At 58.9% G+C, this 24,507-nt stretch overlaps 5 protein-coding genes across 12 annotated transcripts in view; 3 read left to right on the top strand and 2 right to left on the bottom strand.

Annotated features, from left to right (window-relative positions):
* Positions 1–121: 121 nt before the first annotated feature.
* On the bottom strand, positions 122–4,719 carry DCTN5 (dynactin subunit 5). Its single transcript, XM_027736133.2, has 7 exons — positions 4,610–4,719; positions 4,406–4,474; positions 4,037–4,155; positions 3,499–3,610; positions 2,775–2,877; positions 2,450–2,541; positions 122–475 (listed from the first exon to the last, which is right to left on the bottom strand). The coding sequence occupies exons 1-7, from the start codon at positions 4,655–4,657 to the stop codon at positions 455–457; spliced, it is 564 nt and encodes a 187-aa protein (XP_027591934.1). The 5' UTR covers positions 4,658–4,719; the 3' UTR covers positions 122–454.
* PALB2 (partner and localizer of BRCA2) lies at positions 4,515–12,880 on the top strand. 3 transcript variants are annotated; one of them, XM_027736127.2, is made up of 14 exons: positions 4,515–4,774; positions 4,862–4,921; positions 5,013–5,070; positions 5,424–5,447; positions 5,540–7,435; positions 8,137–8,939; positions 9,187–9,270; positions 9,392–9,553; positions 9,948–10,033; positions 10,322–10,483; positions 10,642–10,758; positions 11,090–11,177; positions 11,522–11,670; positions 12,552–12,880. In XM_027736127.2, the coding sequence occupies exons 1-14, from the start codon at positions 4,724–4,726 to the stop codon at positions 12,781–12,783; spliced, it is 3,972 nt and encodes a 1,323-aa protein (XP_027591928.1). In that variant the 5' UTR covers positions 4,515–4,723; the 3' UTR covers positions 12,784–12,880. The 3 variants fall into 3 exon arrangements, with proteins under 3 accessions (XP_027591928.1, XP_027591929.1, XP_039238280.1); XM_027736128.2 differs by lacking the exon at positions 5,424–5,447; XM_039382346.1 differs by lacking the exons at positions 4,515–4,774; positions 4,862–4,921 and having other exon boundaries at positions 5,021–5,080; positions 5,111–5,447.
* A 795-nt stretch (positions 12,881–13,675) lies between these two features.
* On the top strand, positions 13,676–16,237 carry NDUFAB1 (NADH:ubiquinone oxidoreductase subunit AB1). Its single transcript, XM_027736197.2, has 4 exons — positions 13,676–13,966; positions 14,083–14,170; positions 15,225–15,335; positions 16,067–16,237. Exons 1-3 carry the CDS (start codon positions 13,691–13,693, stop codon positions 15,314–15,316), a joined length of 456 nt encoding a protein of 151 aa, XP_027591998.2. The 5' UTR covers positions 13,676–13,690; the 3' UTR covers positions 15,317–15,335; positions 16,067–16,237.
* A 1,222-nt stretch (positions 16,238–17,459) lies between these two features.
* LOC113995711 (collagen alpha-1(I) chain-like) overlaps positions 17,460–24,507 on the top strand; it is a 7,409-nt gene continuing 361 nt past the window's right edge. The window contains exons 1-11 of the mRNA XM_027736091.2: positions 17,460–17,615; positions 18,462–18,581; positions 18,748–20,601; positions 20,741–20,853; positions 20,920–20,978; positions 21,125–21,282; positions 21,437–21,599; positions 21,671–21,862; positions 23,151–23,360; positions 23,962–24,115; positions 24,287–24,507. The exon at positions 24,287–24,507 is cut by the window's right edge and continues 361 nt beyond it. Coding sequence (XP_027591892.2) covers positions 17,495–17,615; positions 18,462–18,581; positions 18,748–20,601; positions 20,741–20,853; positions 20,920–20,978; positions 21,125–21,282; positions 21,437–21,599; positions 21,671–21,862; positions 23,151–23,360; positions 23,962–24,115; positions 24,287–24,361 — 3,219 coding nt within the window. The 5' untranslated portion in view covers positions 17,460–17,494 and the 3' untranslated portion in view covers positions 24,362–24,507. The remainder of the gene's footprint in view (positions 17,616–18,461; positions 18,582–18,747; positions 20,602–20,740; positions 20,854–20,919; positions 20,979–21,124; positions 21,283–21,436; positions 21,600–21,670; positions 21,863–23,150; positions 23,361–23,961; positions 24,116–24,286) is intronic.
* The window catches only part of TNRC6A (trinucleotide repeat containing adaptor 6A), a 61,904-nt gene continuing 61,786 nt past the window's right edge, over positions 24,390–24,507 (bottom strand). For all 6 annotated transcript variants that reach the window (XM_039382372.1, XM_027736039.2, XM_027736045.2 and 3 more), the window contains one exon: positions 24,390–24,507. This exon is cut by the window's right edge and continues 2,631 nt beyond it. The gene's annotated coding sequence lies outside the window, so the exon portion shown is untranslated.

Raw genomic sequence — 24,507 nt, forward strand, 5'->3', positions numbered from 1 at the left:
GAGGTGTGTTCCAGGGACTCTGAACACCCGAAACACAGGCAGCATGGCCCGCCCGTCGGCTGGAGCAACCCGGAGCAAAGCACACAGGAGCAAGGCAGGATCAATGAAGCAACACAGCGACTTGGGGGTTGAAGTGCTCCATGTTTGTACAGGATTCCTGAAAGAAGGCATTCCCCTCCCTGCAGGACATGCTTCCCCACTCCTGCAGCTCCTCTGGCTACAGACACAGCCCCCAGGGGTCAGGTTTTACTGCACCACGCTGGACCGAACGCTGCCAGCAGAGCTGGGACTCCCTGGGCTGTGGCAGCCACTGACACTCCATCTTCCCAGAGCTGGCACAGGCGGAGAGGTGAGCCCAGGTCAGAGGGATGCTTCAGAGACAGGAGGAGAAAGTGGCCAATGTAAGGAATGTTAACAGTGCTGGGTGTTAGGGATCTTCAGTGGCAGCTTGGTTTTAGGCCCTGGCAGAGGCCACCTTAACAGAGACAATAAAAGAGGTTTTAGTTAAGGCAGAAGGGTTGGCTCAGCCTGTTAGAAGGAAGAGTAGGCCACGAAACATGTAATTGCAGTGACATATCCCTCCATGCTCTACAGCTCTGCTCTCAGGTGATTGTGGAAATGCATCACTCGCACTTTTCCAGCTGCCATCCCACTCCATCCCAACTCACATCCCTCCTTGCACCCCTCTGCCAGCCGCTGCAGCTGCTGATCAAGCGATCCCGGTGAAACGCAGGATGTGGTGTTGAAACTTTGAGGTGACACCATGGCAACACAGCACAGACACCACGCTCCTGCCAGACACTGCCAGGGACACCCAAGGACACGCTCTGAACACCGGACTTGCAGAGAATCTCACAAGAAGCCCCAAACGTGTCGGGTCTGGTGACAGGGGAGGCCTCTCCAACCCCTCAGAGGGAGAAAGCAGCTGTTTCACTCTGTACTTCACTTCTTTAATGCACTGACACTCTGATAGCCAGAACAGCCTGTAACAGTCACAGAAAAAGGGACTGTGGCTCACGCCCAGGCACAGCAGGAACCTCAGTCTAGTCTCAAGTTTGATTTGAAGAGGTACAACCTTGAGTCACTTGAGTAACTGGAGAGGCTTTAATTTATGTACAGTAAAAATACAAACAGACCGGTCAGTGGTTTTACATGTGATGAACAGCAGCTACTACACACATTAGTACTTGTACAGCTGTTTGCTATTAAGGTTTATCAGCATTTGCATTGCACAGATGAGCTGAGGGCTCCAGGGCTGCTCATCCACAACCACACACCTACTACACACCTAATGTCCTGGCCCCAGCTGCTACACTACAACATGCAGGAGCCCCAGCTTAAAACCTACAGCAGTATGATGCTAAGCTTTAGCAGAGTACAACCAGAGCAGGCAGACTCATGTGCAGCCAGTTGTCTGTACTCAGTCAGATATACAAGCATCAGATGCCTCCCAACTTTCAGAGCTGCTCCCAGAAAGAACTATTCCTGCTCTACTACATGTCCAAAATTAAATGTTCACTCTTTTCAAGAAGTCTGAGTCTCATTCCTAAGCTTCATAATGCAGAAAAGCACCAAAGAGCTCGCTGCAAATATAGACACTGGGTAATAAATGGGGACAGCTGCAGCATTCTCTCATCCACCATTGGTTTCTGCTCTTAATTACCCACTTTCTGCTGCACTGAATTCTGTGAGTGACATGGCAAACCTCATCCCAAAGGCCTTTGGCTCTTTAAGGTCTGCGATGTTCAGAAGTAGAACACACACTGGCCACAAGAACACTAACCCTGAGGGGTGAGAGCACTGGACTGATGTCAGTCTGCTTCAGGAGCTAAAAGCTAAGAAACATCCTTGTCAGGCACAGAAAGACAGGTGTCAATGTCAGCCAAAATTCCTAAAGCCAATAGCAGGATGATGAACGATGTCCCTACAGAAGAGAATCCCAGGGAGAAAAGGAAGAGGCCATCCATCTCAGCCCACAGGCCTATGGAGCAGCAAGGATTTTGCCAAAGGAAAGCCCTGGGTCTAACAAACCTCGGTAGGTGTCCGGAACACACCCAAAACAGCCCTGCTGGGCTAGCAAACCTAAAGGCCAGGCTTTGGGCTAGGACAGAACTGACCAGACAGGCTGAGGCTGCAGAGCACATGTCAGCTCTGCCTCATTCCCCCGCTGCTGCCCTAAGGCAGGTGTATCAGCTTTCCCAGCTCCAGAACATTCAGTGGCACAGTGCAGACAACGTGGAATGGAGTACATCGGATGAGCATACAAAGTTTGAACAGGACACAGCAGCTTTCACAAGGGACTGCTTGGCCAGGCTGGTGGTGTTGAGGGACACTCACACAAGTGCTCAGGAGAGTGGAGGGCCGGGCCCTGGTCTCACTGGACAACATCCCTCTCCCCACCCCCAGAATGCTCCTGTGTGCCTGAAACATGGGAAATAGGCTACTAGACCTGAGTGAGTGGCAAGAACTTCTGGTAATAGCTCTTGGTAACGTCAATCATGAGTTCCTGGGTGCATTCCGGGAGCTCCCCAGAGAAGAGTCCTGGAAGAAGAACAACAGTATTGACATCAGTCATCATGCATCCTCTATCTGCTGTGCACTAAGGCAGGGAGTTTCACAAGTTAAAACTATTACTTTTCAGTGCAGCAACTGCCTGATACCTTTATTTCTAGGCACTAAATGCTAAGAAGCAACTTTGTTATAACAATCTCATTTAAAATAAGAATATCCGCATTATCCACACTTCTGTGAAAGAGAAGTTAGAGGGAGCATACCTGGGCAGCCTGAGAAAACAGTGAAAGGTGGGACTACAGTTTCAGGAGGGAGTACTGTGTTGTCCAAGATCTTGCAGCAGTCTTTCAAAACACATCTACGACCCTAAAACAGAGAACAGGAAAAGTTTATACTTAAAAAACTATAAACACGAGATCTTTTGCTTATTACTGATACATTACCTAAATTTCAAGAAGATTAATTGCTCAAAACACATTCTGTATAAGGGATCACAGGAATAATTCTTTACCCTGACTGAATGCTCCTCCCAACAGAATTAACTTTTCTTTTTGAGGAAAAACATGTTTGCTTTTAACTAGCACAGGTACAGGTAGCTGCACATTAACAAGTCAATGTGCAAATTGGCCCGAGTCATGTAGTGCCAGCAAGACCTTTTCTACCTCAACAACCTTGACTATTTGGTGTTATTTGCACAGAAACACAACTCCACTTGTTCTCTGAGGCCAGGCTGCCTTCCCCGGGCAGTCCCGTTAGCCATGGGGACAACACTGCTGGGATGGATTTTCCAACCAGCAGCAGCTGAACCTGCTGTCCTTGGAAAAGCAAACCTGAAAGCCCTGCTTCCTGCAGAGAAGGAAGAGGAGGAGGAAGGAACAGCGCAGAGTAAGCGCCTGCTCTAGCCAGCTGGTGCAGACACCTCTCAGCTGTCGTCCCAAAGCCTCAGCAGTACCCAGGAGTTTGCAGAGAGGACAAAATGGCACTCACAATGACACAGTTCTTGCCTATGTGCACGTAGGAGCCGATCTGGGCCGCGTTGACAACACAGTCCTCTTCTATGAACACATGGTCACCAATGTGGAGAGGGAAGAAAGCCACCCTGTGACAGGACAGGTATTTGTTTGGTGCACAGCAAACAAACTGACACTGCTAGACCCAAAATCACCCTGTGGAGTCTCCCATCCCCAGATGGATTAGCAGATGTGGATTTGGTGCTAAGGGAGACAAAACAGTAACTGGTCTTTCTCTTCTCTTTCTAAAGGATGGCCCAAATGAGCACCAGGAAGATGTAAATAAACAAAGAGCAACTGAAACACGCTCTTTACTTTGCTATTCTAATATATCCCAGCTTTTCCATATTGGCCTGAAGTGAACACTAACCCTCAAGGCACAGTTGAACATTTGAGAGACAGGTTTAGACAGATGTATTTCTGCAAACTGCTGCAGAACAGGGTTCTCTGAATAAAAGTCTCAGTCAAGTTGACAGATATTTTCAGGTGTCTCCCAAAAAGAAGGGGCCTCTTACCCTTTACTGAACTTCTTGAAGGGCGGCCTGATGACGCTGCGGCTCTTGACCACGCAGTGCCGTCCCACCCGCACGTTGGCCAGGTCCCCACGGATGATGCAGTCGTTCATAACTATCGTCTGCAGAAGGGAAGAGAGGTACGTGAGATCCAATTCCTAGCCGTTCCTAGCAGTTGTTACACAGAGTCATGCCAAGGTCTGGTCACTCCAGCAAGATTATGTTACCTTAGAGAGGATTCTTTCAGTCAAAAGAAAAGCGAGAACAAAGCAAAAGCACAGGAGGTTGGAACCAGCGGCTGTGCTCCCGAGCAGCAGAGTGAGCCAGACACAACGCCGGGCTTAGGCACAAACACGGTGACGATGTTCTCACCTTGCCGTTGAGGACGATGTTCTGGCTGCCGCACAGCACGGACTGCCGGCTCACCTTGTTGCCGGAGGCCTGCGGGGAGAACGGGCGCGTCACGGCGGCTCTCCCGGGCCCCGCCGCCCCTGCAACACCCCGGCGAGCCCAGCTCAGCTCGGGTCCCGCTCCCCGGCCCCCCCCGCTTCCCCGGCCCCCGCTCCCCGGGCCCACCGTCTCGATGTACTCGGACTTGTTGTAGAGCATCTCGCTGAGCTCCATGGCCGCCCCGCCCGGCCCCGCTTCCGCCGCGTCACCTCCGCCCGCGCTGCCGCCGCCCCGGTTGCCATGGAGGAGCCGCGGGCAGCGGCGGCCCTGAGCGGTGCCGACAGGGAGAAGGTGCGGGGCCGGGCGGGGCCGCGGGGCCGGCGGCGGGGCCAGGGCCGGTCCCGGTCCCAGCCCAGCCCGGCGCGGTGTCTCTTGCAGCTGCGGGAGAAGCTGGCGCTGCTGAGGCGGGAGTACAGCGAGACCGTCATCCGGCTGCGGGTGAGCGGGCAGGGCCGGGCCGGGGCACGGCGGGGGGCACCGGGGCCCCGGGAGCCGGTCCCAGCCCCGCCGGGGTGTTGTGTGTCCGCAGCGGGCGCGGCGAGCCGAGCGAGCCAGGAGCCACGGCCGGCGGGAGCGGAGCCCCCCAGGTGGGAGATGGTGGGAGCGGAGCCCCCCAGGTGGGAGATGGTGGGAGCGGAGCCCCCCAGGTGGGAGATGGTGGGCGACGCCCCAGCTTCGCGCTGGGGCGGTGGGATGCCCGGGGACCCCGTCAGCCGCCCTGTGCCCCCCCTTACCCTCTCCAGGCGGTGGGTCCGGGGCCCGGACTGTGGCCCCTCAGTGCCCCCGCGGAGCCGGGATGGGCCGGCCCTGCCGACCCCCTCAACCCGCTGTCCCCTCGGCCGCTGCTGCCACATCTGCTGCCCTCAGACCCGCACACGGCCCTTCCCCTGGGCTGAGCCGTGCTCTGCACTAACATCTCCTCTGCTTCCTTCCTCACCAGGTCCCCAGTGCTCTGATCCTGACTGTAAGATCCCCATCTTTTCCTCCTAACAAAGTGATGTTTTTCTTGGACAGGACTTTGAGAGTACTTTACACGTGTGACATTTTTTCCCCCAGGTTCTAAAGATAATGCATCTCCTAGTGCTGACAGAGGTGGACTCCCTCAGTTACAGACTAAAACCTGCTCTGATGTTGACATGGAGGAGGCAACATCTGTCACATTTAAACACATTCCAGAGTTCTCCAATGATGAGGTTAACCTACAGGACAGCTCATGGGCAGAAAGTGTTCAGGCCAGCCAGGAAAACCTGTGCTGTGGGATAATTAGGCCTGTCCTTGAGGAGAAAACATCCCAAACCTCCAGAGGCATGATGAAGCTGAGGAGACAGACAAAGGCTCTGGAATCAAGGGAAGGGAAATCAGTGCATGATGGGCATGTAATCAGCACTGATGAAACAGTGAAAAATCAAACTGCCAGTGCAGAAGAGCTTCAGTCACCAGTGTTCAGGCACAGCACCCTCTCGCACACTGAGGAACATCCTGAAAGGTCATGCAGGCCAGCTCTTGTGAAGGGAGAAGAAAACAGTTTCACTCCTGATGCTGCCTCAGGAGCTGTACAGGAGGTGTTCGAGGGCAGTGTCACTGCAGGAGAGCCTGAGCTGTCCCCACATGTGGTCAGGGACAGCAGTGACATCTGGCAGCTCAAGTGCCCAAGGGCTGTGACCACACCTGGCAGCCGTGAGCCATGTTCACAGGAGGGAGACTCTCTTTTACTTGACACCAGAGGTGATGGAGAAGAAGAATGCCCCAGTGTAATAAAACAACTGGACAGTGAGAGTTTGCATGAAGATCAGGGAGAATTATGTGGGCTCCTGGATTTAGTGTCAGAAAATGAAGTATTGCCTGAGGACGGAAATAACGCTGTAACCAAGGAGAGCAAAAGCCATGAAGGAGATAAAAGTGACGGCGATACCTTAAATCCCTGTCCTGCAGATCGTGCTCTGGGCAGTGCTCGAGAACTGTTGGAGAATCAACAGCTTGAAAGTCAGTCAAGACTTTTTCCTCCCGAGGAGGCGACGGCTCCCGAGGGCACGCTGAGCTCCTGCACAGTGGTGGAAGGGCTGCTCTTCCCTGTCGAGTACTACGTCAGGACAACTCGCCGCATGTCCAACTGCCAGAGGAAGGTGGACCTGGATGCTGTAATCCTCAGCCAGCTGGGCAGGAGCAAGAAAGGTCAGCGGAGTAAGTGCAAGCAGAAAGATGCAAACTCAGATCAGCCCTCCCAGGAGAGAGCTAAGGCTGATTCAGAGTCAGGGGTCATGCCGTTCCCTTTTCTTGGGGCAGAAGAGGATCCAGCAAACTCAAGTAGTTCTGAGAAATCTCTTCCTGTGTCCAGCAGCAGCAGCACTTCACTTGGATCCATTTCTCAGAAAAGCATCATTAGCACAAGGCAAGAGCAGAGTCGATCCCAGAGGAAACAGAAGGGAAGAAGAAGGTCTGCCTGCAAAGCCCCCGTGTGTCCAGCGTCAGAGGAGCTTATAGAGAGTGTGGACCTCATAATGGCCAGAGAAAGCAGTGCTCTGCTGTCAAGTGAGAGCCAGAGTGAAAAGAAAAACTGTGATGCTAACCTTGAAAAGTCATCCTCAGATGAGAGCAAGTTGTCTGGTGCTGCAGCGTTGGGGTCTGGAGAGACAGGAGTGACTGAAGCTGCACAGCCAGCGGGTCCTGATCCTCCTCAGGGAGGGAGCCAAGTGCTGGGGAAATGCCTGTTGGAGCAGGTTCAAAATCCACTTCAGAGCAGCGATGCCGTGAGCCCAGGGAATGAAACTTTTGCCAGGCACGTGGGAGATCTGGAAGCCAACTCGCCTGTGTGTCAGGCTGATAAACATCCAGTGGCGAGCGTGAAGAGCCGGCGAGGAGCCGGCGGGGCGGAGCCGCTCCCTGGGATCAGCGTCCCCCTGCGCCGCTCCCTGCGCTGCTCTGCGAGACACAGCGCCCGGCAGGGCTCAGCAGGTACTGCCTTACAGTCAGCACTCCCCAGAACTCCCATTCCCACAGGCAGGGGAACGTCCGGTGAGTGCAGGCCCTGCTGTTCACACCCTGCAGTGTTTAGTCAGGAAATATGAGGGGGATTAACCATTTCTTTTTTTTTTTATAAACAAGATATTTTTTAAAAAATTAGGTCATTGTGGTGCCCATGTTCCTTGAACAATTCCAGAAACTTTTACTTCAGCCCAGTGACAGGGAGTGAATGAACAGCAGAGGAGCAGGGCTGAGAACTTCTTGAGCTGCCATTGCTGTTGGAGCAAAGGTTGTGCACACTGGAGCTGATTTCCAGCAGATGGGTGTCCATCAGTTCCTCCAATTGAGTGTGCATACTAATGAGTATTTTCTTTTAGTGCTAACAAGTGTGAAACACAAGACATAACCTGAGAGTCTGAGGGTCTGTGAATATTGTGAAAGTGTTGGGAGAAAACCCAACAAACCAAACTGAGCAAGCGCTCAATTCTGTCAGGCTTTGGACATGACCTTTGAGCTGAAGGATTGATGCAGAGCAACTGCAGATTGTAATGTCTTTCTAGAAAAGTGCCACTTCCATGTCTTAGGATGGATATGGCTCTTTTTTTTTTTTTAAATATATTGGAGTGGCAGTCTGGATGAGAGATTCTGAAAAGGCAAGTTGCTGATGTTCTCTCTTGTATTCTTGTGTTTAGATGACAGCAGCAGAGGGCACAGCTGTCCCACGGGCTCAGAGGGTCCTGCTGCTCTGGGCCTCCCTGCCGCAGACCCCGACACTCGCTGCTCCCTCTTCTCCTTCCGCAGCCCCCAGTGGCTGGTCCCCAGGCTGGGCATCAGGGACTTCCACCTACCAAACGAGGAATTTGGAGTACTGAAACTGGAGAAATTGAAATCTTCCCCTGTGAATGACTTGGAGGATTTTGTTCCGAGTGTGTCCGGGGATGGTGTGGCTCCACGGGACACACCAAGTGCACAAATGAATCCAGAAGAAAAAAGTCTCAGAAGTAACTTGATTTCACCTTCCAAAACCAGATTGCCCGAGCTCCCCTGTGTGGAAAGCCCGGCTTCCAAGAAGGACCTTTCCACCCATGAGTTGCTGTTTACTCCCATGGAGACTGTCTTAGCTGGGGCTCCCACCCAGTCTCAGATTTCCTCGTCTGTTTTCCCTGCTGTGGGTGCAACCCCAGGTGTTTTACCTGCAGTGCACAGTGAGGTCTTACCAGGCACACCTTCTGTGCCCACCTCACAAGGGACCCTGCCTTCCTCCAGAGGAGCTGCCCAGGTCCTGGGGGATGGGGCACACAAGGACCCTGCCATGCCACTGCTCCCGGACAGCTGTGGTGCAGGGGCTGCCACAAATGAGGAGGAACAAGGTACCATGTTTGCTTTAGCAGATGAAAGAGGTCCTGAGAATAAATCTGATCAGGCTGTGGCCTTGGGTAAGCATCAGCAGTCAGAGAGCAAAGAGCAAGGATCCTGCAGAGCTTCTCCTGAACAGGTAACAAGCTGAGCTCTTTGCCAGAGGTACTAAGCCAGTGGGCAAATCCCCTTTCCCAGAGTCTTGTCTGACTTCAGGGGAAAGGCCTCTTTGCATGCTAGTCCTGCATGGATCATGGCTCTCCAGCAACAGCATGCAGAGTGACTGCATGACTGTGACAGAGCACACAACACTTCTGCCTTGCTCTTGCAGGTGCTGAATGTCATTTCAAAGTTGAACTATCCTCCTCCTTTACTTGTTTGTGCAGAAAAATGATGGAGCAGAACAGTTGACTCCAGTGCTGCCAGATGGCCCCAAAGAAGAGAACTTGCAGCTTGTGTCGGAGCTAAAGGTGGGGGAACAGCAGGGAATTGTTACTGTGGCAGCAGCAGCTTTGCAAGACCAAGTTTAACAAAAATGCAACTGATAATCATGTCTATCAGAGAAAAACCAGCGCTGTTTGTTTTGGGCAGGATTCCTCAGGTTCCTGTGCCGTGGATGTGAGCACAGTGTGGTGGGAAGCAGCTGGCTGCAGGGAGCTGCATGTGGTCACTGCTTCCGAGAGCTCCGTGTCCCTGTGGGAACCTCTGGCACCCAACCACTGGGGAAAGGTCTGCACCTGGCAGCTGGGAGAGGTATGGACACGGTCCTTCTTTCTAGAATTTATGGCAGTTTTCTTGCCCTATGTGTTAGTTCCCAAGATACAAGGAGCTTGTAGCTTCTATGGCCACAAGTTACCTACAGGAATTTGATACTCCATGCACAGAATGGTGGCTGCACTTCAGCCACTGCCTTGTGCTCTTTCCGCTTACACTCCTTAGAGACACTTTTTGCCTCTTATATTAACAGGGATTGTTTAATTAGGTAAACAGGCAGCAGACAGTTCAGCTGTTTGTCTAAGTGTGCTTCTTGAGAGTGGTCTGAAAATTAGTTCTGCTCCACATCATTTTACTTGAAACAGTCTAGAAAATGAGAATAAAGTTAAAGGGATGCTGTGGGTGACACTGAATTCTTGTTTTGCTGTCCCAGATTCCTGTAATCCAGATCGTTCCTCTGCCAGACACTTGTAACCTCGTGTGTGTAGCACTGGGAGAGCTGGAGATTGGAGAAATAAGGTTTTGTATTTATTTATTACTAGCGCTTTGCACCCTAAGAAGTTGCAGCTTAGCTCTTCTCATTACTATCTTAGGAGTGGCTGAAATTATCTTTTTACTAATGTGTTACTTTCTCAGTTGCTTTAGCAATTGGAAAAGGTGCAAGGGATTTCTAAAAGTCAGCTATAAGGACTGATTCATTCACCCCAGAGCTGGCAGACTGAGTAAACAAAGGCTGATTTGTATATGCTATGGCATGTTTGAGTGGTGCTTCCTCCTGTCATGGTATGTGCTTGTCTCTTGATTTAGGACGTTGCTTTATTCTTCTGAGACTGACTTGTTCAGGCACTCCCTAGTGAAATCTGGGAATATAAAAGCAGTTGTTGGGCTAAAGGACCAGAGGCTAGTGAGCAGCAGCAGGACCCTGCAGGAGCAGCAAGTGGAGATGGTGTGGCTCTCAGGGACAGGAGGGTGAGTTTGGGGGTGCTGGTTTGTGGTGGTCTCTGTGGCAGGTGGGACAAAAGTGAGGAAACATCTTGGATGTAGAAAAAGTGGGTTCCTGTTCTTCCTGGAGTGGTGCTGGGCACTTGTTTTTTCAGCTGCTTTTCTATGTGCTGATCTCCCTTCAGGAGCAAGGACAGGCAGACCCTGATGCCCCCTGAAGAAACTGTTACAGCCTTTGCTGAAGTAGAAGGGATGAGAGAGGCCTTGGTGGGCACCACTGCTGCCAACAGCATCGTGGTGTGGTCAGTGTCTCCTCTGCCATTACACGGTTGAGGGGGGTGGGGGCTGTAGCAGAAAGCTGCAGGGTTGTGCAGGAGTGCTGGCTGGGTGCTGAGCCACCCTGGAAATGGTGGTTGTCAGAGGGCCTGCAGTGTGGCCCCACAGTCACATGGACAGGGAATGAACTGTGCTACTGTAATTCCGTTGCTTTTGCATCATTCTCATTACACCCTCCCTGTGGCCTCTTGGCTTGTTTGGCTGATGTGGAACCAAACCCGTGTCCATCCTGCACAGTGGTGTAACTGTGATTAGAGGATGAAAATGTGTCAGAGTTTGTGTTTTCACCAACTGCAGGAATCTGAAAACAGGCCAGCTCCTGAGGAAGATGCACGTTGGTTATTCCTACCCAGCTTCCATCTGCCATCGAGCGTATTCTGACTCCGTATGTACATGAAATTCTCTTCATGCTTGGGCTACACTGACTGGGCTGGGGACACAAAGGATTGAGGTTTCTAGAGGATTGAAGGTAAATGCATAAATCCATCGAGTCACTGAGCTGTCACTCTGCTGTGTTGCATCAGCCCTTATCAGCCAGCAGCTGCTTTGGGTTTTATCTTATTTGATAAGGAAAGTAAACCATTTCTGTTTTCTTCAGTAAAAATAATGTATCACTGTCCATGGGGCTGTGATTAGAGAGAGACTGCAGCTGTTAATTTTTGGAAAATTCTTTGAGTTTTTCTCCTCCTGCTGTTGTTTTTAGTGATGTATTTTCCCTCTCTCTATCAGGGCCTTCTGTTTGTTGTTTTAAGTCATCCACATGCCAAAGAGAGCGAGTCCTGTGGAAACCCAGCGTTCCGCGTGGTGGCCTTCAACCCCAGGACGGGCAGGAGCCGGGGGGTGATGTTCTCCTCTCCCCCCCCCAGCCCTGCGGGGAGGCAAGTGCTGGGGGCTGGGCTGGCTCCTTCCAGGGGCTGTGGGAGGACCCGGCGAGTGGAGCTGGCAGGGATCCCGTTGCCATCTCCCCAGTGATAAGGGGCTGCATCCGGCGCTGCCGCGTGTCCGGTGCACGGCTGGGGGGGGGGCTGGGGGTGTGGATGGGCCTCTTCCTGCCCACTTCCCGCTGTGCCCTGGCCCCCTGCCCCCAGCACTGGGACTGGGGGCCTGTGTCCCTGGGCTCCTCAGGCAAGCCTGGTGCTGCCTGCAGCAGTGGCACTCTGGGCTGCTGGGGAGCCCCGGGCCAGGTTGGTTTGTGTGGAGCAGTGCTGCAGGCAGATGGCCTTTTCCTTCCCATGCCTTGTGTTTTGAGGTGTCAGCAGGCTCAGCCTCAGCTTTAAGGCTCAGCCTTGCAGTGTTCCTTACACAGGAAATGTGATGGACGTATGGGAGTAGCAGCAGATCAAGATCTTGCTTACTGAATAGTCATGGAATCACAGAATGGTTTGGGTGGGAAAGGACATTAAAGATTGTCCAATTCCACCCCCTGCCATGGGCAGAGACACCTTCCACTAGCCCAGGTTGCTCCAAGCCCTGTCCAGCCTGGCCTTGAACACTTCCAGGGATGGGGCTTTCTTTAAAGAGTTGTTTTTTAAGAGTCCCCTTTTTTAAGAGTACACCTTTTTCAAGTATGTTCTGAGTCTCAAGGAGTATTTTCTTGACCTTCTCCCTTCGCAGTTGCGCTGGAGGCACAGCCCGGACTGTAGCCTGGCTGCAGTTGGCCATTAATCTGTACCTGAACCCCAAGCCAAGGGAACAAACACTGCCCTGCGTGGTGTCTTTGCAGACCCCTGCTGTGTGCTGACCCCCCGTGTCCCTGCAGGTACCTGGAGGGCGACGTGTGGGACACGGCGGGAGCGGCCGTGCTGACGTCGGGCGCCGTGGCCGTGTGGGACCTGCTGCGGGGCCGGTGCACGGCGGTGCTGCCCCCGGGCCCCGCGGGGCGCTGGGCACTGGCACGCTGGGCCACAGCCGGGGCCGGGCTGCTGGCCGGGCAGCACGACGGCACCGTCCGCCTGTACCGGTACCGGCAGCCACAGCCGGGAGCTGCCTGACGGGGGGGCAGGATCCCATCACCGGTACCTCTGCTGCTGCTGGGGCCGGGTGTGCCGGGTGTGTGCGATGCCATTAAACGTTGTTGCCTTTGGATGACTCTGTGTCTGCACTGCCATGCTGGGGGGCTGCTGGGGGGCAGCATGGCCACAGGCTGCTGGGGGGCTGTGGAGAAGGACCTGCTGTCCTGCTGTCCCTGACCAGCAGTGTGTCCTGAGAACCAAGAAGGCCACTGGGGTCCTGGGGCATTGGGAAGAGCCTTCCCAGCAGATTAGGGAGGTGGTTCTGTCCCTCTGCTCAGCCTTGGGGAGGCACATCTGCAGTGCTGTGTCCAGTTCTGGGCTCCTCAGGACAGGAGGGACATGGAGCTCCTGGAGCAGGTCCAGAGGAGGTTGCAGAGATGCTGAAGGGATGGAGCATCTCCCTTATGAGGAAATGCCAAGGGAGCAGGGGCTGTTCAGCCTCTAGAGGAGACACTGAGAGGGGACCTCCCCAATGTCTGTCAGTGCCTGCAGAGGGGGGGCAGAGGATGGACCAGGCTCTGCTGGGGGTGCCCAGAAATGGGACAAAAGGAATGGGCAGGAATTGATGCCCAGGCAGTTCCACCAGGCCAGGAGGAAGAACTTTGCTGTGCAGTGACAAGCGCTGAACAGGCTGCCCAGAGCGGGTGTGGAGTCTCCTCCCTGGGGATATTCCAGACCCCTCTGGACACACTCTGTGCCACGTGCTCTGGGCTGGCCCTGCTGGAGCAGGGAGGTGGGAGCAGTGACCCGCTGTGCTCCCTCCCAGCCTGACCCGTTTGGGGGCGGTGCCGGCCGGTACCGGGGCGCTGCGCGGCCTCCGCCCGGCAGGGGGCGCTGTGCGGCCGGCAGGGGGCGCTCCCCCCGCGCGGCGCCCGCCGGGACAGCGATGATGGCGGCCCGTGTCCTCTCGTCCTGCGCCCGCCGCCTCCTCCCGCCGCCCGCCCGCCCCGCCGCCCTCCGCGCCCTCCGCCGCCTCGCGCCCGCCGCGCCCGCCCCGCCCGCCCCCCCGGGCTGCCCCGCGCTGCCCGCGCTCCTGCGGGTGTCGCGCGCGGCCGCGCTGCCATGCCGCCGCTTCTCCGACATGCCGCCCCTGACCTTGGCCGACATCAAGGAACGGGTGCTCTACGTGCTCAAGCTCTACGATAAGATCGACCCCGAGAAGGCGAGCGAGGCCGGGGGGCGGCGGGAGGGCCGGTGTGACCGGAGGGCCGGGGCCGCAGGGCCGGTGTGGGCTCTGCCGCCGGGCCGGGTCCCGCTGACCGCCCTGTTCCCCCCCAGCTCACAGCCGAGTCCCACTTCATGAAGGACCTGGGCCTGGACAGTCTGGACCAAGTGGAGATCATCATGGCCATGGAGGACGAATTCGGTAACGGGGACGGGGCTGCCCGGTTCATCCCTGCCCGGGGGGGCCCAGCCTGTCCGGTATGGGGCAGGGAAACCCACATAGACCCATCGCCGGGAGAGGAGCGAACCACACAGGTCCGCTGCTGAGCTGTGTCGGGGATGCGGCACCTGCAGCAGTCGGGAGCTGGCCCTGTCCTGCTGTCCCTGAGCTTGGGCCCCTTGGAAGCAGGAATTGTTCTTTTCCACCCCACACTGGCACCACTCGGGAAGTAATGGGGGCAGCAGCATGTAGGTGCTACACTGAGTGTGGAGGCTTCACCTGGGCTGAGCTTCACAGATCACAAATCCCAGATAGTCCAGGCTTTTTCTCACCAGAATGTTTTTCATCCTCAACCCTTAATGCTACTGGAGAAGAAAAAGATGTTTTCTCCTTATCGATTTGTATTCCAAGTTTCGTTTTACTTCCTTTTGGACTTCTTCATGCTTTCATTTAAAGCTCATGAATTCTGGAGTAGGTGCCTAAATGTCACCTTGGGCCACAGATGTCCCTGGTGTTTGGTCACTCTCTAAGCCCGAGGTGAATGTTTCACTCTCAGAGGCTTTGCTGGCAGCGTGTCTGTAATCCCTGTGCTGGCTGGAGTGTGAATGTGCTCAGGAGTACCAGAAAGAACTTGCGTTTCTGGGGTGTTCCTGAGCAGTTCCACTGCCAAGAGTCCTCGTGCCCTGCCCTGGTGTTGGCTCTGAGCGAGCCCTCAGCACCAGCCTCAGCCTGAGGGACTTTGGGCACTGCCTGGGGGTCCAGGAATATCCCCCATGTCACACACCAGTGGCTGTGGGAGCTCTGGGAAGGCCTTGGTAGCTTTACTGAGGCATGAGAGGCACTGGCTTCTGCTGTGCCTGCCTTGTCCTGTGTGGGGAGGTGATGTCACTTCAAGCAGCAGTGATGCAGTGTCAGCCCCTGCCCACGTGTCCCCTACCTGCCTGTCCCCTGCCCAGCCCCAGGCCAGCAGCCATCCCTTCCCTTGGCCTTGCCCCCTTTTCCATTGTTTTGGCTAAGTGTGTGCCCTTTCTTGCAGGATTTGAAATTCCTGACGGAGATGCAGAGAAGCTGATGTGCCCACAGGAGATTGTAGATTACATTGCAGATAAGAAGGATGTTTATGAATGAAGCAGTTCCTCAGGGCTGAGTGAGTGCAGACATACTCTGGGCGTGCCTTGCCTGGGTGCACACAGGGCAGGGCAGGGTGACCTGTGACACCGTGGAGGCAGTGGGGAGCCTGGCACTTTTTGAGGGAGCTGGCAGCAGCTGTGGGTGCCAGCGGGGAGAGCAAGGGGGTTGTATTTTCCTGAGGGTGAGGGGGGTGTTTTCCTGAGGCACTTGCAGCTGGAGGGAGTGTGTGGGGCTCAGAGGCCTCTCCTCTTGTCCCACCTGACATGTTGAGCACTGGCTCAACCTGGGGCTGTAGTGGATGGTGAATAGGCTTCGGCCATGGCAGCCCATCTCCCCGTGCCCCTCGGCCCTGCAGAGGGTGTGTGGGGGCACCTCAGCCCCCCCGGCCACTGCCACCGCTGTCTCTTCCCCCACAGCCACAGCCGGGAAGGAAATGGGCAGGAAAGGGTTATAGGAGCGACAGCCTGAGGGCTGCAGGGGAAATGAGGTGGCCTCGGGCCAGCCAGCAGTGCTGATCCACATTCCTGCCTGTTCCTGTGTGGCTCTGGGCCTCCCCCCACGATCCCCGGGGCAGGGGGCCTGTGTCCCTTCACTGCTTTGGGTCAGGGTTTGAGCCATGGCCTTTGGAGAGAGCTGGGGGCTCCTTCTGTGCCTGTGTTTGGTGCTCAGCATGTCCTGCCCTTGCCTACCCACTTCTGTGCCTTCAAATGGTTCATGAAATGTTAGACATGGATTTTGTTTTCCCAGGAGCTGTCCCACACCAGGCCTGGGCTGGTGCCGGTGCGGATGGATGGGAGCGCACACGCTGTCCCGCTGGGGCTTTCATCTGGAAGCTGCACGTGGATGTTGTATTTAAAGCTGTCTGAATGTGTTGTCCTTTAAAAACAAGAAAAAAACAGGAATAAACAGTTAAGACCATTGTTGTGTTGGTGGCTGTTCTTTTCCACACAGTGGGTGGGTCCCTGTGTCGGTGTTTGGGTGTGAAGGACTCGCTGGGGATCAGGGACTGACAGCTCTGGAATTGTTCTTCCCTGCCCCAGGATTTGGCTCTGTCCTGCTTGCCCATAACTGTTTATTTCATCAGTGCTGGTAAAAAACAAGTTCTGTGTGATAGGCTTCTATTTTCCAGATGGAAAATAAAGGGGGAATGACTTTCCTGCTGCTGAACAGCAAATTCATATTGGTGTTTCTGTATGCCTGACTCATCCCAGTGCAGGAGCCTTGCTCCTGAGGCAGGAATGGGTTATTTCTGCACCCTGCACGGTGTTTCCTCTGAGCAAAGGAACACTTTCACGTGTCACAGCAGCACTGCCAGGCCAGGAGCCACGGAAGTGTCACTGGGTAACAGAACTTCTGGCAATGGGGAGGTGAGGATGGAAAATGGAGCAGAGGCTGTGTGTGGTGGAGTGTTCCTGGGGTGTTCTCAGTAGCTGCACTTTACTATGAGACTCTCAGTAGACAAGTGACCCTCTGCCTTCGGGGCCCCGATGTCAATCCTGCTGTGAGCAAGGCCTGTGTCCTGGGAAACTCCTTCACAGCTCCACACCCCAGCTGTGCTCTGACACGTTTTCTGAGCAGTTGCATGGTGGAACTGGGGGCAGGCAGTGGTTTTGGCCACTGTGTCCATGATGGTTTCCCTGTGGCATGGCTGTGAGGTGCCTGCTCAGAGGCTGTGCTGGCGCTGGGGTGGTCACTGGGTTCTCTCCGTGTGACCCTGAGGGATGTGAGGAACCTGCAGTCAGAGCAGCCAGCGGTGCCCTTGGGGAGCCTTTGCCCTGGGCATGTCCCCAGGTTCCCGGGGACAGCCAGGGACAGAGCAGGGGCAGAGCCGGGTCCGGGCAGCCCCGAATGCGCGTCCCGGGGATGAACCCGTGGGAGGCGGGCGGGAGCCCCCCGAGCCCCGGCCCATCGCTGAGCCCGCGGCGGGGCGATGGGGCCGAGCCCGCAGCCGCAGCCCCGCACCTGGGGCGGCCGGCGGGGGCCGGGCCGAGCCCCTCGGGGTGGGTCGCAGTGCAGAGCACCGGCCCGCCCGCCCCGGGGCGGAGGGAGCTCCGGTGCCGGTGCCGTGGGGCGGGCCCGGGCCGGGGGCTGCGGTTCCCGGCGCCTCCGCCCCGCCGCAGCGGGGGCGGGCGGGGGTTTCCTGCCGCCGCCTGGCAGAGCCGCCCGCGCCGCGCCATGGAGCGGCCCCGGCTCCCGCTGCCTCGGCTCCCGCTGCCTCGGCTCCCGCTGCCTCGGCTCCCGCTGCCCCAGCTCCCTCTGCTCCGGCTCCCGCTGCCCCGGCTCCTGGCCGCCGCAGGTGAGCGACGGGGGTGGGCACGGCCGCGAAGGGGCCCCGGTCCCGCTGGTTCCCGGGAGGGGGATGCTGCGCTTGGGGGGCGGCGGCGGCGGCGGCGGCGGGGCCGGTGAGTGCCGGCGGCCCGGGGGTCTGCGGTGGAGCCGGGTCCCCGCTGGGGTGGGGGGCAGCGGCTGCTGCTCGGTGTCACCAGGACCCGCTCGGGGCGGGCCCGGCCGCGGGGGCTCGGGGGCGGTGGGTGAGAGCCGCGGTCGCTGCCGTGCCGTGGCCGTTCCGTGCCGGGCTGTGCCACCGGCCCGGGCGGCTCCGTGGCCTCGAAGGCGGCGGGTGCTGCGCCCGCGGGAGCCCCGGTGAGGTGCTGGCGGAGAGCGGGGCCCGGGGGGCTCGAAGTGACCTCCTTTCCAACCCCGGCCCCACCCGGGCGGTGACCATCGCCCGTTCTCTCTGGAGAGGGGCCGCCGCGGGCCCCGGAGCCCTGCCCGGAGCCCTCCCCCGGGCTCTGGCGTCGTGCCCTGCCCGCGGACCCGCCGGTGTCGGCGTTGGCACATGGCGGCTCTGCGGGAGGGTGGTCGGGTTTGGGCAAACCGGGGGCTCCCAGCACAGCCGGAGTGTGGCGGTGGGGCAGGACTTGGCACCGTTCGTTGGGACCAGGGCAGGTGGTTCCCACCTGGGTTTGGGTTGTTCCGGAGCGTCTCCTTCGTCAGAGCTGCCCGCGGTTTACGGAGGGCAGAAAGCGAGTCCCCCACCCTCGCCGGCGGCTCCGGGGGTGCCGCGCCCCGTAGCCGTGCTGGTGCAGGATGCCCGGTGCTTGGTGCTCGGACCGATGGGCGCTGCTCCCTCCCCTCTCAGTGCTCGTGGAATGCTGTGCGCGGCTCTGCCCCGCTCTGGGCAGCGGGACGGGCTCCACGCCGGGCACTGCCGACCCCTGCGCCCACCTGGGGACCGCGGCGGGGGAGCGCTGCCGGACAGGTACCCCCGGGGCTGGGACCGTTCCACTCGCGGCCCTTTGTGGCACTGCGTGCCAGCCACGTGTGTGGGTGGCACGATGGGGCCAAGGGTGCCGCTCTGGCAATTGTGGGGTGCTGACCATGGGTTACCCCTGCTCAGTGCCCCCCAACTTTGCCCCTGCCCCCAGATCACCCAGAGCGAGGAGCTGGCACGGGGCAGGCGCCAACACCGGAGACCTTGGGGCAGCTGTGGACAGAGGCTGAGCTGCTGCCCTTCCCTGGGACTTCTGCCAGGACAGCCGAGCCCTCCGGCCCCCAGGGGAGCCCTAGAGGCCCCCAGACGGGCGGGGAGGGAACAGGGCCAGCAGTGTGGGGTGGAACAGCCACTGAGCACCCGGGGCCTCCCGCGTCTGCAGGCACCACCGAGCAGGCAGCTGCAGGAAGCGAGCTGGGGGTGACCAGTGCAGGAGCCCCCGCCCCTGTGCAGCCAAACACAGATCCTGCCACCACGGACCCCCTCGGGACTGACCCTGTAGGACATGTGACAGTGGAAGGTGTAAAGACCGTGCAGGAGACCCCTTTGCATTCATCGCCCTCCATGGCAGTGCCGGGTTCTGCTGGGGGACAGAGGGGATCCCCCAACACCCTGATGGGATGGAGGTCCATAGGGACAGTCCTTGTGCAGAGCCAGAGGGGCTCACACAGCTCCTCGTCCCCCGAGCCGTGGGCTGGGGAGGGCCCGGGTGCCACTGTCCCGCTGGGTAATAGGAGCCCAGGGACCCACACAGCCACCACGCTGGCCACTGACAGCCCAGTGCTGGGGACAACAGGGATGTCACCCTTTGGAGAGGGGTTGCAGAGGCTGCTGACTCCCACAGGGGCACTGTGGGGGACACACCAGGGGCTGCCGGGGCCAGGGCTGGCAGGAGGACAGGGCTCTGCCTCCCACCCATGGCAGGGTCCCCACTCTGCCCCTCGCCTCTCTGCGCTGTCCCTGGGGGCTGCTGGCCATGAGGGGCCTGCGGCCAGCACAGCCTGGCCAGCCATGGGCACAGACCCAGCCTCACTGCCTGCCACAGGCAGGGGGTCGGGTCTGCCTGTCCCCACCACCACAGCTGGCACCCCAGGGCTCACTTCCTCTGTCCCAGGGGGAGTCCTGGACCCAACCACAGGAGTCTTGGAGCCACCTGACAGGGGGGGTTCCCCTGAGCAAAGTCACATCCCTCTGAACCCACCAGCTGTGCCTGGGCAGTCCCCAGCCCCTCTGGCCCCCAGCAGCAGTGCTGTGGTGCAGAGCAGGGTGACTCATGCCAGTCCTGGGTCCCCCCATGTCCCCCTGTCCCCACAGCCCGCCCCAGCCAGTGGGGCGGTGACCCTTCTGCCAACCCTGCTGTCTTCCCCAAGGACTGGCTGGGGGGTCCTGGGGCTTGCCCCTGCTGTGGGCACCTCCCCAGGAGACCCTTCCTCAGGGCTTCCCCACACTGACTCAAGGGTGAGTCTTGCTGAAAGCCCTCAAATCCAGGAGGGGACCCGGGTGGGAGTGGGCAGCCTGGCCCCTCCCTCAGCCCCTGGGCCCCCCCAGCAGCCACCTTCATCCCAGCCTGCATCTTCCCTGGGACCGACCACCGCTACTGGCATCACTGCCACCGCTGTGGCCGCCACCATCACAGCCACCACCATCACAGCCACCACCATCACAGCCACCACCGTCAGCCCAGAGCTGCCCAGGGATGTGGGGACGGTCACACCAGAGCCTGGTGCTGCTGTACTGCAGAGGGATGTGGCAGGGCTGACGTGGGGGCCCCCAACTCATGTGCCCACTGTGATGCCCAGGGCCCCCCAGCAGCCCACCGATCCCGATGGGACCCTGGGCCATCATGGGGGCCCCAGGTCCCCTCCAGCTGTGGAGGACACAGACCTGGCCCAGCCATCGAGCAGCCCTGTAGGGCAGCCGGACACTGATGCCCCCCGATTGATGCCAGCTGGGGCGGGCAGGGCCCCGCAGGTGTTCATTGTGGAAGATCAGCCCCCGCTCCTGAGAGGTGGGTCTGGGGGTTTGGGACCCTCTCCTGGAACATGGTGGGAGGGGGAGAGGCCCTGGGAGCCACCAACATGGGGGGGTCACTGGTGGTGGCCCCTGGGGTGGGGCCATGTCATGCTGGTCCCCATCTCCTCCTGCAGCATCCCTCCTGCGTGTCCCCTGCGAGCTGGTGCTGGACATGGGGTTCGTCCCAGCCCTGCAGGACCCCGGGTCCCACGAGCACCAGGAGCTGCTGCATAGCTTCAACCAGACGGTGAGTGCAGGGGGGCTGGGGGGCTGTGGGTTGGGGGCCATTGCACTCAGCTCCCCCCCTGTGCAGGTCACTCCCCTCTTCACATCGGTGCCTGGGTTCCTGCGGCTGGAGGTGACGGGGATCAGGTGGGTGCTGGTGCAGCCCTGCAGCACGTGATGCTCCCTGGCACGGGGGTGCAGGGACTGTCACATGCTGTGGGGTCACGGCAGTGCCAGGTGAGGTGCTGGGCACGGGGTCTGCCCCCACGAGCTCCGAGTGGGTGTCCCTGCAGGGAGGGCAGTGTGGTGCTGCAGTACGACGCGCTGTTCGCGGGGGAGCAGGTGCCAGTGCTGGGGCTGGACACGCTCCTCGAGGCCACGCTGGGCTCCGGTGGCACCCGGCCAGGGCTGGTGGTGGGAACAGCCCCCGTCCTGCGCCACGAGGCTCTGGGTGAGTGTGGGGCAGGTACGGGGCTGCACCATCGCCGACCCTCCCCTGGGCCTGGAGCCTGGTGCCTGCAGGGGTTGTGGCAAGGCGGGCACACGCCTGGCCCTGGCTCCCTGCTCTGTGGGGAGGGTGGCACAGCCAGGCCCTGTCCCTGCAGTGCGGACACTGGACCCCTGCACTGTGTTCTTTGCCTGCCCGACCGGCTTTGCCTGCGTGTCTGGGGCGGATGGGAACGTGACCTGTACCTCCCTCTGCCACCGCGACTACTGCAAGAACCAGGGCATCTGCACCCACCCGCGGGACCGCCAGCCCCTCTGCCAGTGAGTGCCCTGGGGACAGCCCGGGGTGCTGGGTGCCATCCCCCCGGCGCTGATGGACCCCCCTGGCGCAGGTGCCCCGTGGGCAGCGATTTCTGGTTCATGGGTCTGCGCTGTGACTACCGGGTGACCCAGCAGAGCCTGCTGGGTGCAGCAGCCGGGATCCTGCTCAGCATCGTCCTCCTGGGTGCCGTCCTCGCCACTCTCGCCGTCCGCCGCTTCAAGGCCCTGCTGCTGGAGGCCAGGGCTGACCAGACCCGCAGCAGGTGGGAGCGTGGGGCCGTGGGGACCGGGACTGGGGCCTTGGGGTCCTGGAGGGAGGGAACTTCTGCCCCTCCTGGGGTGCCGGGTGCGAGGGGCAGCAGGGAGAGCCGTGGTGGGGCGGCTGGGCTGGGCTGAGCCGGGGCTGAGCTCTGCCAAGGAAAACACTGTGGGACGGCTGATAGAGGTGCTGGGGCGGGGGGAGCACGTGTGGGGCCCGGAGTGGCTGGGTGGGGGTCCGGGGTGTGTGCTCGGTGCTGGGGGATGCTCACAGCCACGGGAAGTGGCGTCCAGGCCGGAAAGGAGTGCCGGGGGCCGCGGGGCTGGATGGGGCCGCCGAGGCACTGAAGGGCCGTGGGCTGTGCTGCAGCACTGCAGGGCTGTGGAGAGAAGCTTGAGATGTGCCGATGGGCCCCCAGCTCCGCGGTGCCCGGGACACCCAGTCCTGCCCCTGGCACAGGGTCACTCTGTGCTGCTGCCCGGGCTGGGGGGGAGCGGGGCTGCAGCACAACCCTGCCAGAGCGGCTCGGGGGGAGCCCCGGGGGGAGCCCCCGCTGTCCTGGCCCTGCTGCCTGTTCTGTGAAGTGCCATGGGGGGATTGTCCCCAGAAAACCACTGTAACAGCCCCAACCACCACGGGGCTGTGGCCAGAGGTTGTTTGATGTCACGGGCTCTGTCCCCACCCTGGGTGTGCGGCTGGGCCCTTCCCTGGACACTGGAAACTTGGGTGGGAACCTGCAATCTGTGTAGCCATGCAGTCGGTGGGGTGGGGTGCACGTGCTCATGGTGTGTGCACGTCTGTGCTCTGTGTGTGTACACGTGTGTTAGAACATGTGTGTACACGTGTGCATGTGCCTGCCCTGTGTGTGTACACACATTAGTACATGTGTGTACACACGTGTGCACATGCTTACCTTGTGTATGTGTGTACACACATGCACGTGTGTGGCCCGTGTATGTATACACACGTGTGTTAGTACATGTGTGTACACACATGTGCATGTGCTTGCACTGTGTGTGTGCACACACACATGTGTGCATGGCCCTGCCCTGTGTGTTTCTGTGTGTACACACACACGTGTGCATGGCCCTGCCCTGTTTCTGTGTGTACACACGCACACGTGTGCCCTGCCCTGCCCTGCCCCGTGTCTTTCTCTGTGTATACACACACACGTGTGCACGGCCTTGCCCTGTTTCTGTGTGTACACACACACACACGTGTGCATGGCCCTGCCCTGTTTCTGTGTGTACACACACACACACACGTGTGCACGGCCCTGCCCTGTCCCACAGCTACCGGCGGTTCTGCCGCCTGGACGATGTCTCGGCCCAGTACTGGTCTCGCTCGGGGCTGCCCTCGGCCAGCTCCCTGGACAACCCCGCCTTCAGCAACTCAGAGGAGCTGCTGCACCTCCAGATCCTGGACAACGGCTTCTGCAGCTGCCAGGAGGACTCCGGTGTCCCCGACGGTGCCAAGTGTGCCCGCCCGCCGTACCGGCCCAGGTAGGGGTGGTTTGCTGAGCCGGTGTAGCAGGGCCTGGCCTTTGGCTTGCTCGGTGGGCCGGGGTGATGCAGGGCAGGGAGGGGTTTGGGGCACACAGGCAATCCTGGCACCACTGATTTGCAGCCCCTGCCCTGTGCTCATCGACAGTGCTGGGAGCTCTTACACCCCCCAGCCTTTAGAGTCCATGGAGCAATGCCTGTTTTTTTGTCCCCATGTGAGGAACTGTGCGTGCTGGGACTGCTGTAACAGAGGAGGGTTCACATCTGTGGGAAACTGTGGCTCTGTGTGCTCATGGGAAAGTCTAATCAGCTTCCAGGGGTGTCCATAGAAAAAGGGCCCTGGAAGTTTCCAATTCCACTGGCAAAGGGCAGAACAGCCAGGGACACCCCCACCATGGATCATGGGCACGGCCACAGCTCCAAGTGCTCCCTTGGCTGTGGGGCCGAGCCCGGCACTGCCCGTGCTGCGAGTGCATCGTCCCTGGAGCACGACACCAGCACAGGGTCCTGCTCTTCTGTCCCCCGGCTGCTTTCCCAGCACCAGCCCAGCTCTTACCCCCACCTCCCCCATCTCTTAATTACCCATGGATTCTTTTCCCAGCTTCCATTACGACTGGGACACCAGTTCCAGCAGCATGAATGACCCCATGGTGGACTCGGGCAAAGCCAGTGATATCTCTGTGTCCAGCTGGCCCATGGAGCCCATGCAGTGGGCTCCATTCCCTCTCCTCCACCAGCTTTCCAGGCAGCGACCGGTGAGCAGGGGGGACCAGGGGAGGGCTGAAGGGCAGGAATGCAGGAGGGGTGCAGGGGCTGCATCTTTCTCACCTCAGCCTGGGAGGGTGAGACCAGGGAAGTGCCGGGAGCCATCCCTGCCAGGGGCAGCAGCCCCACTGTGGGGCATGAGCTGAGTTCACTCTCTGCAGCACAAGGCCCGTCGGCCACACTCGTTCTGCGAGGGGCTGGAGCTGGGCACCCTGGAGCGGAGCTGGACGGCCTGAGGCCACGGACAACAGATGGGCAACAAGGTTCAGCTTTAAAACCAACCACATTTTATTTCCACGTAACGAGCTCAGTGAAGGAATTCCACACACTTGGACAATACAATCAACGCGGGTGTGATGTCAGTGATGTCAGTCCCTGTGTG

This window comes from Pipra filicauda, unplaced genomic scaffold, assembly GCF_003945595.2.
Source record: "Pipra filicauda isolate LSUMZ 115617 unplaced genomic scaffold, ASM394559v2 scaffold266_size1643727_pilon, whole genome shotgun sequence".
Lineage (NCBI taxonomy): Eukaryota > Metazoa > Chordata > Aves > Passeriformes > Pipridae > Pipra > Pipra filicauda.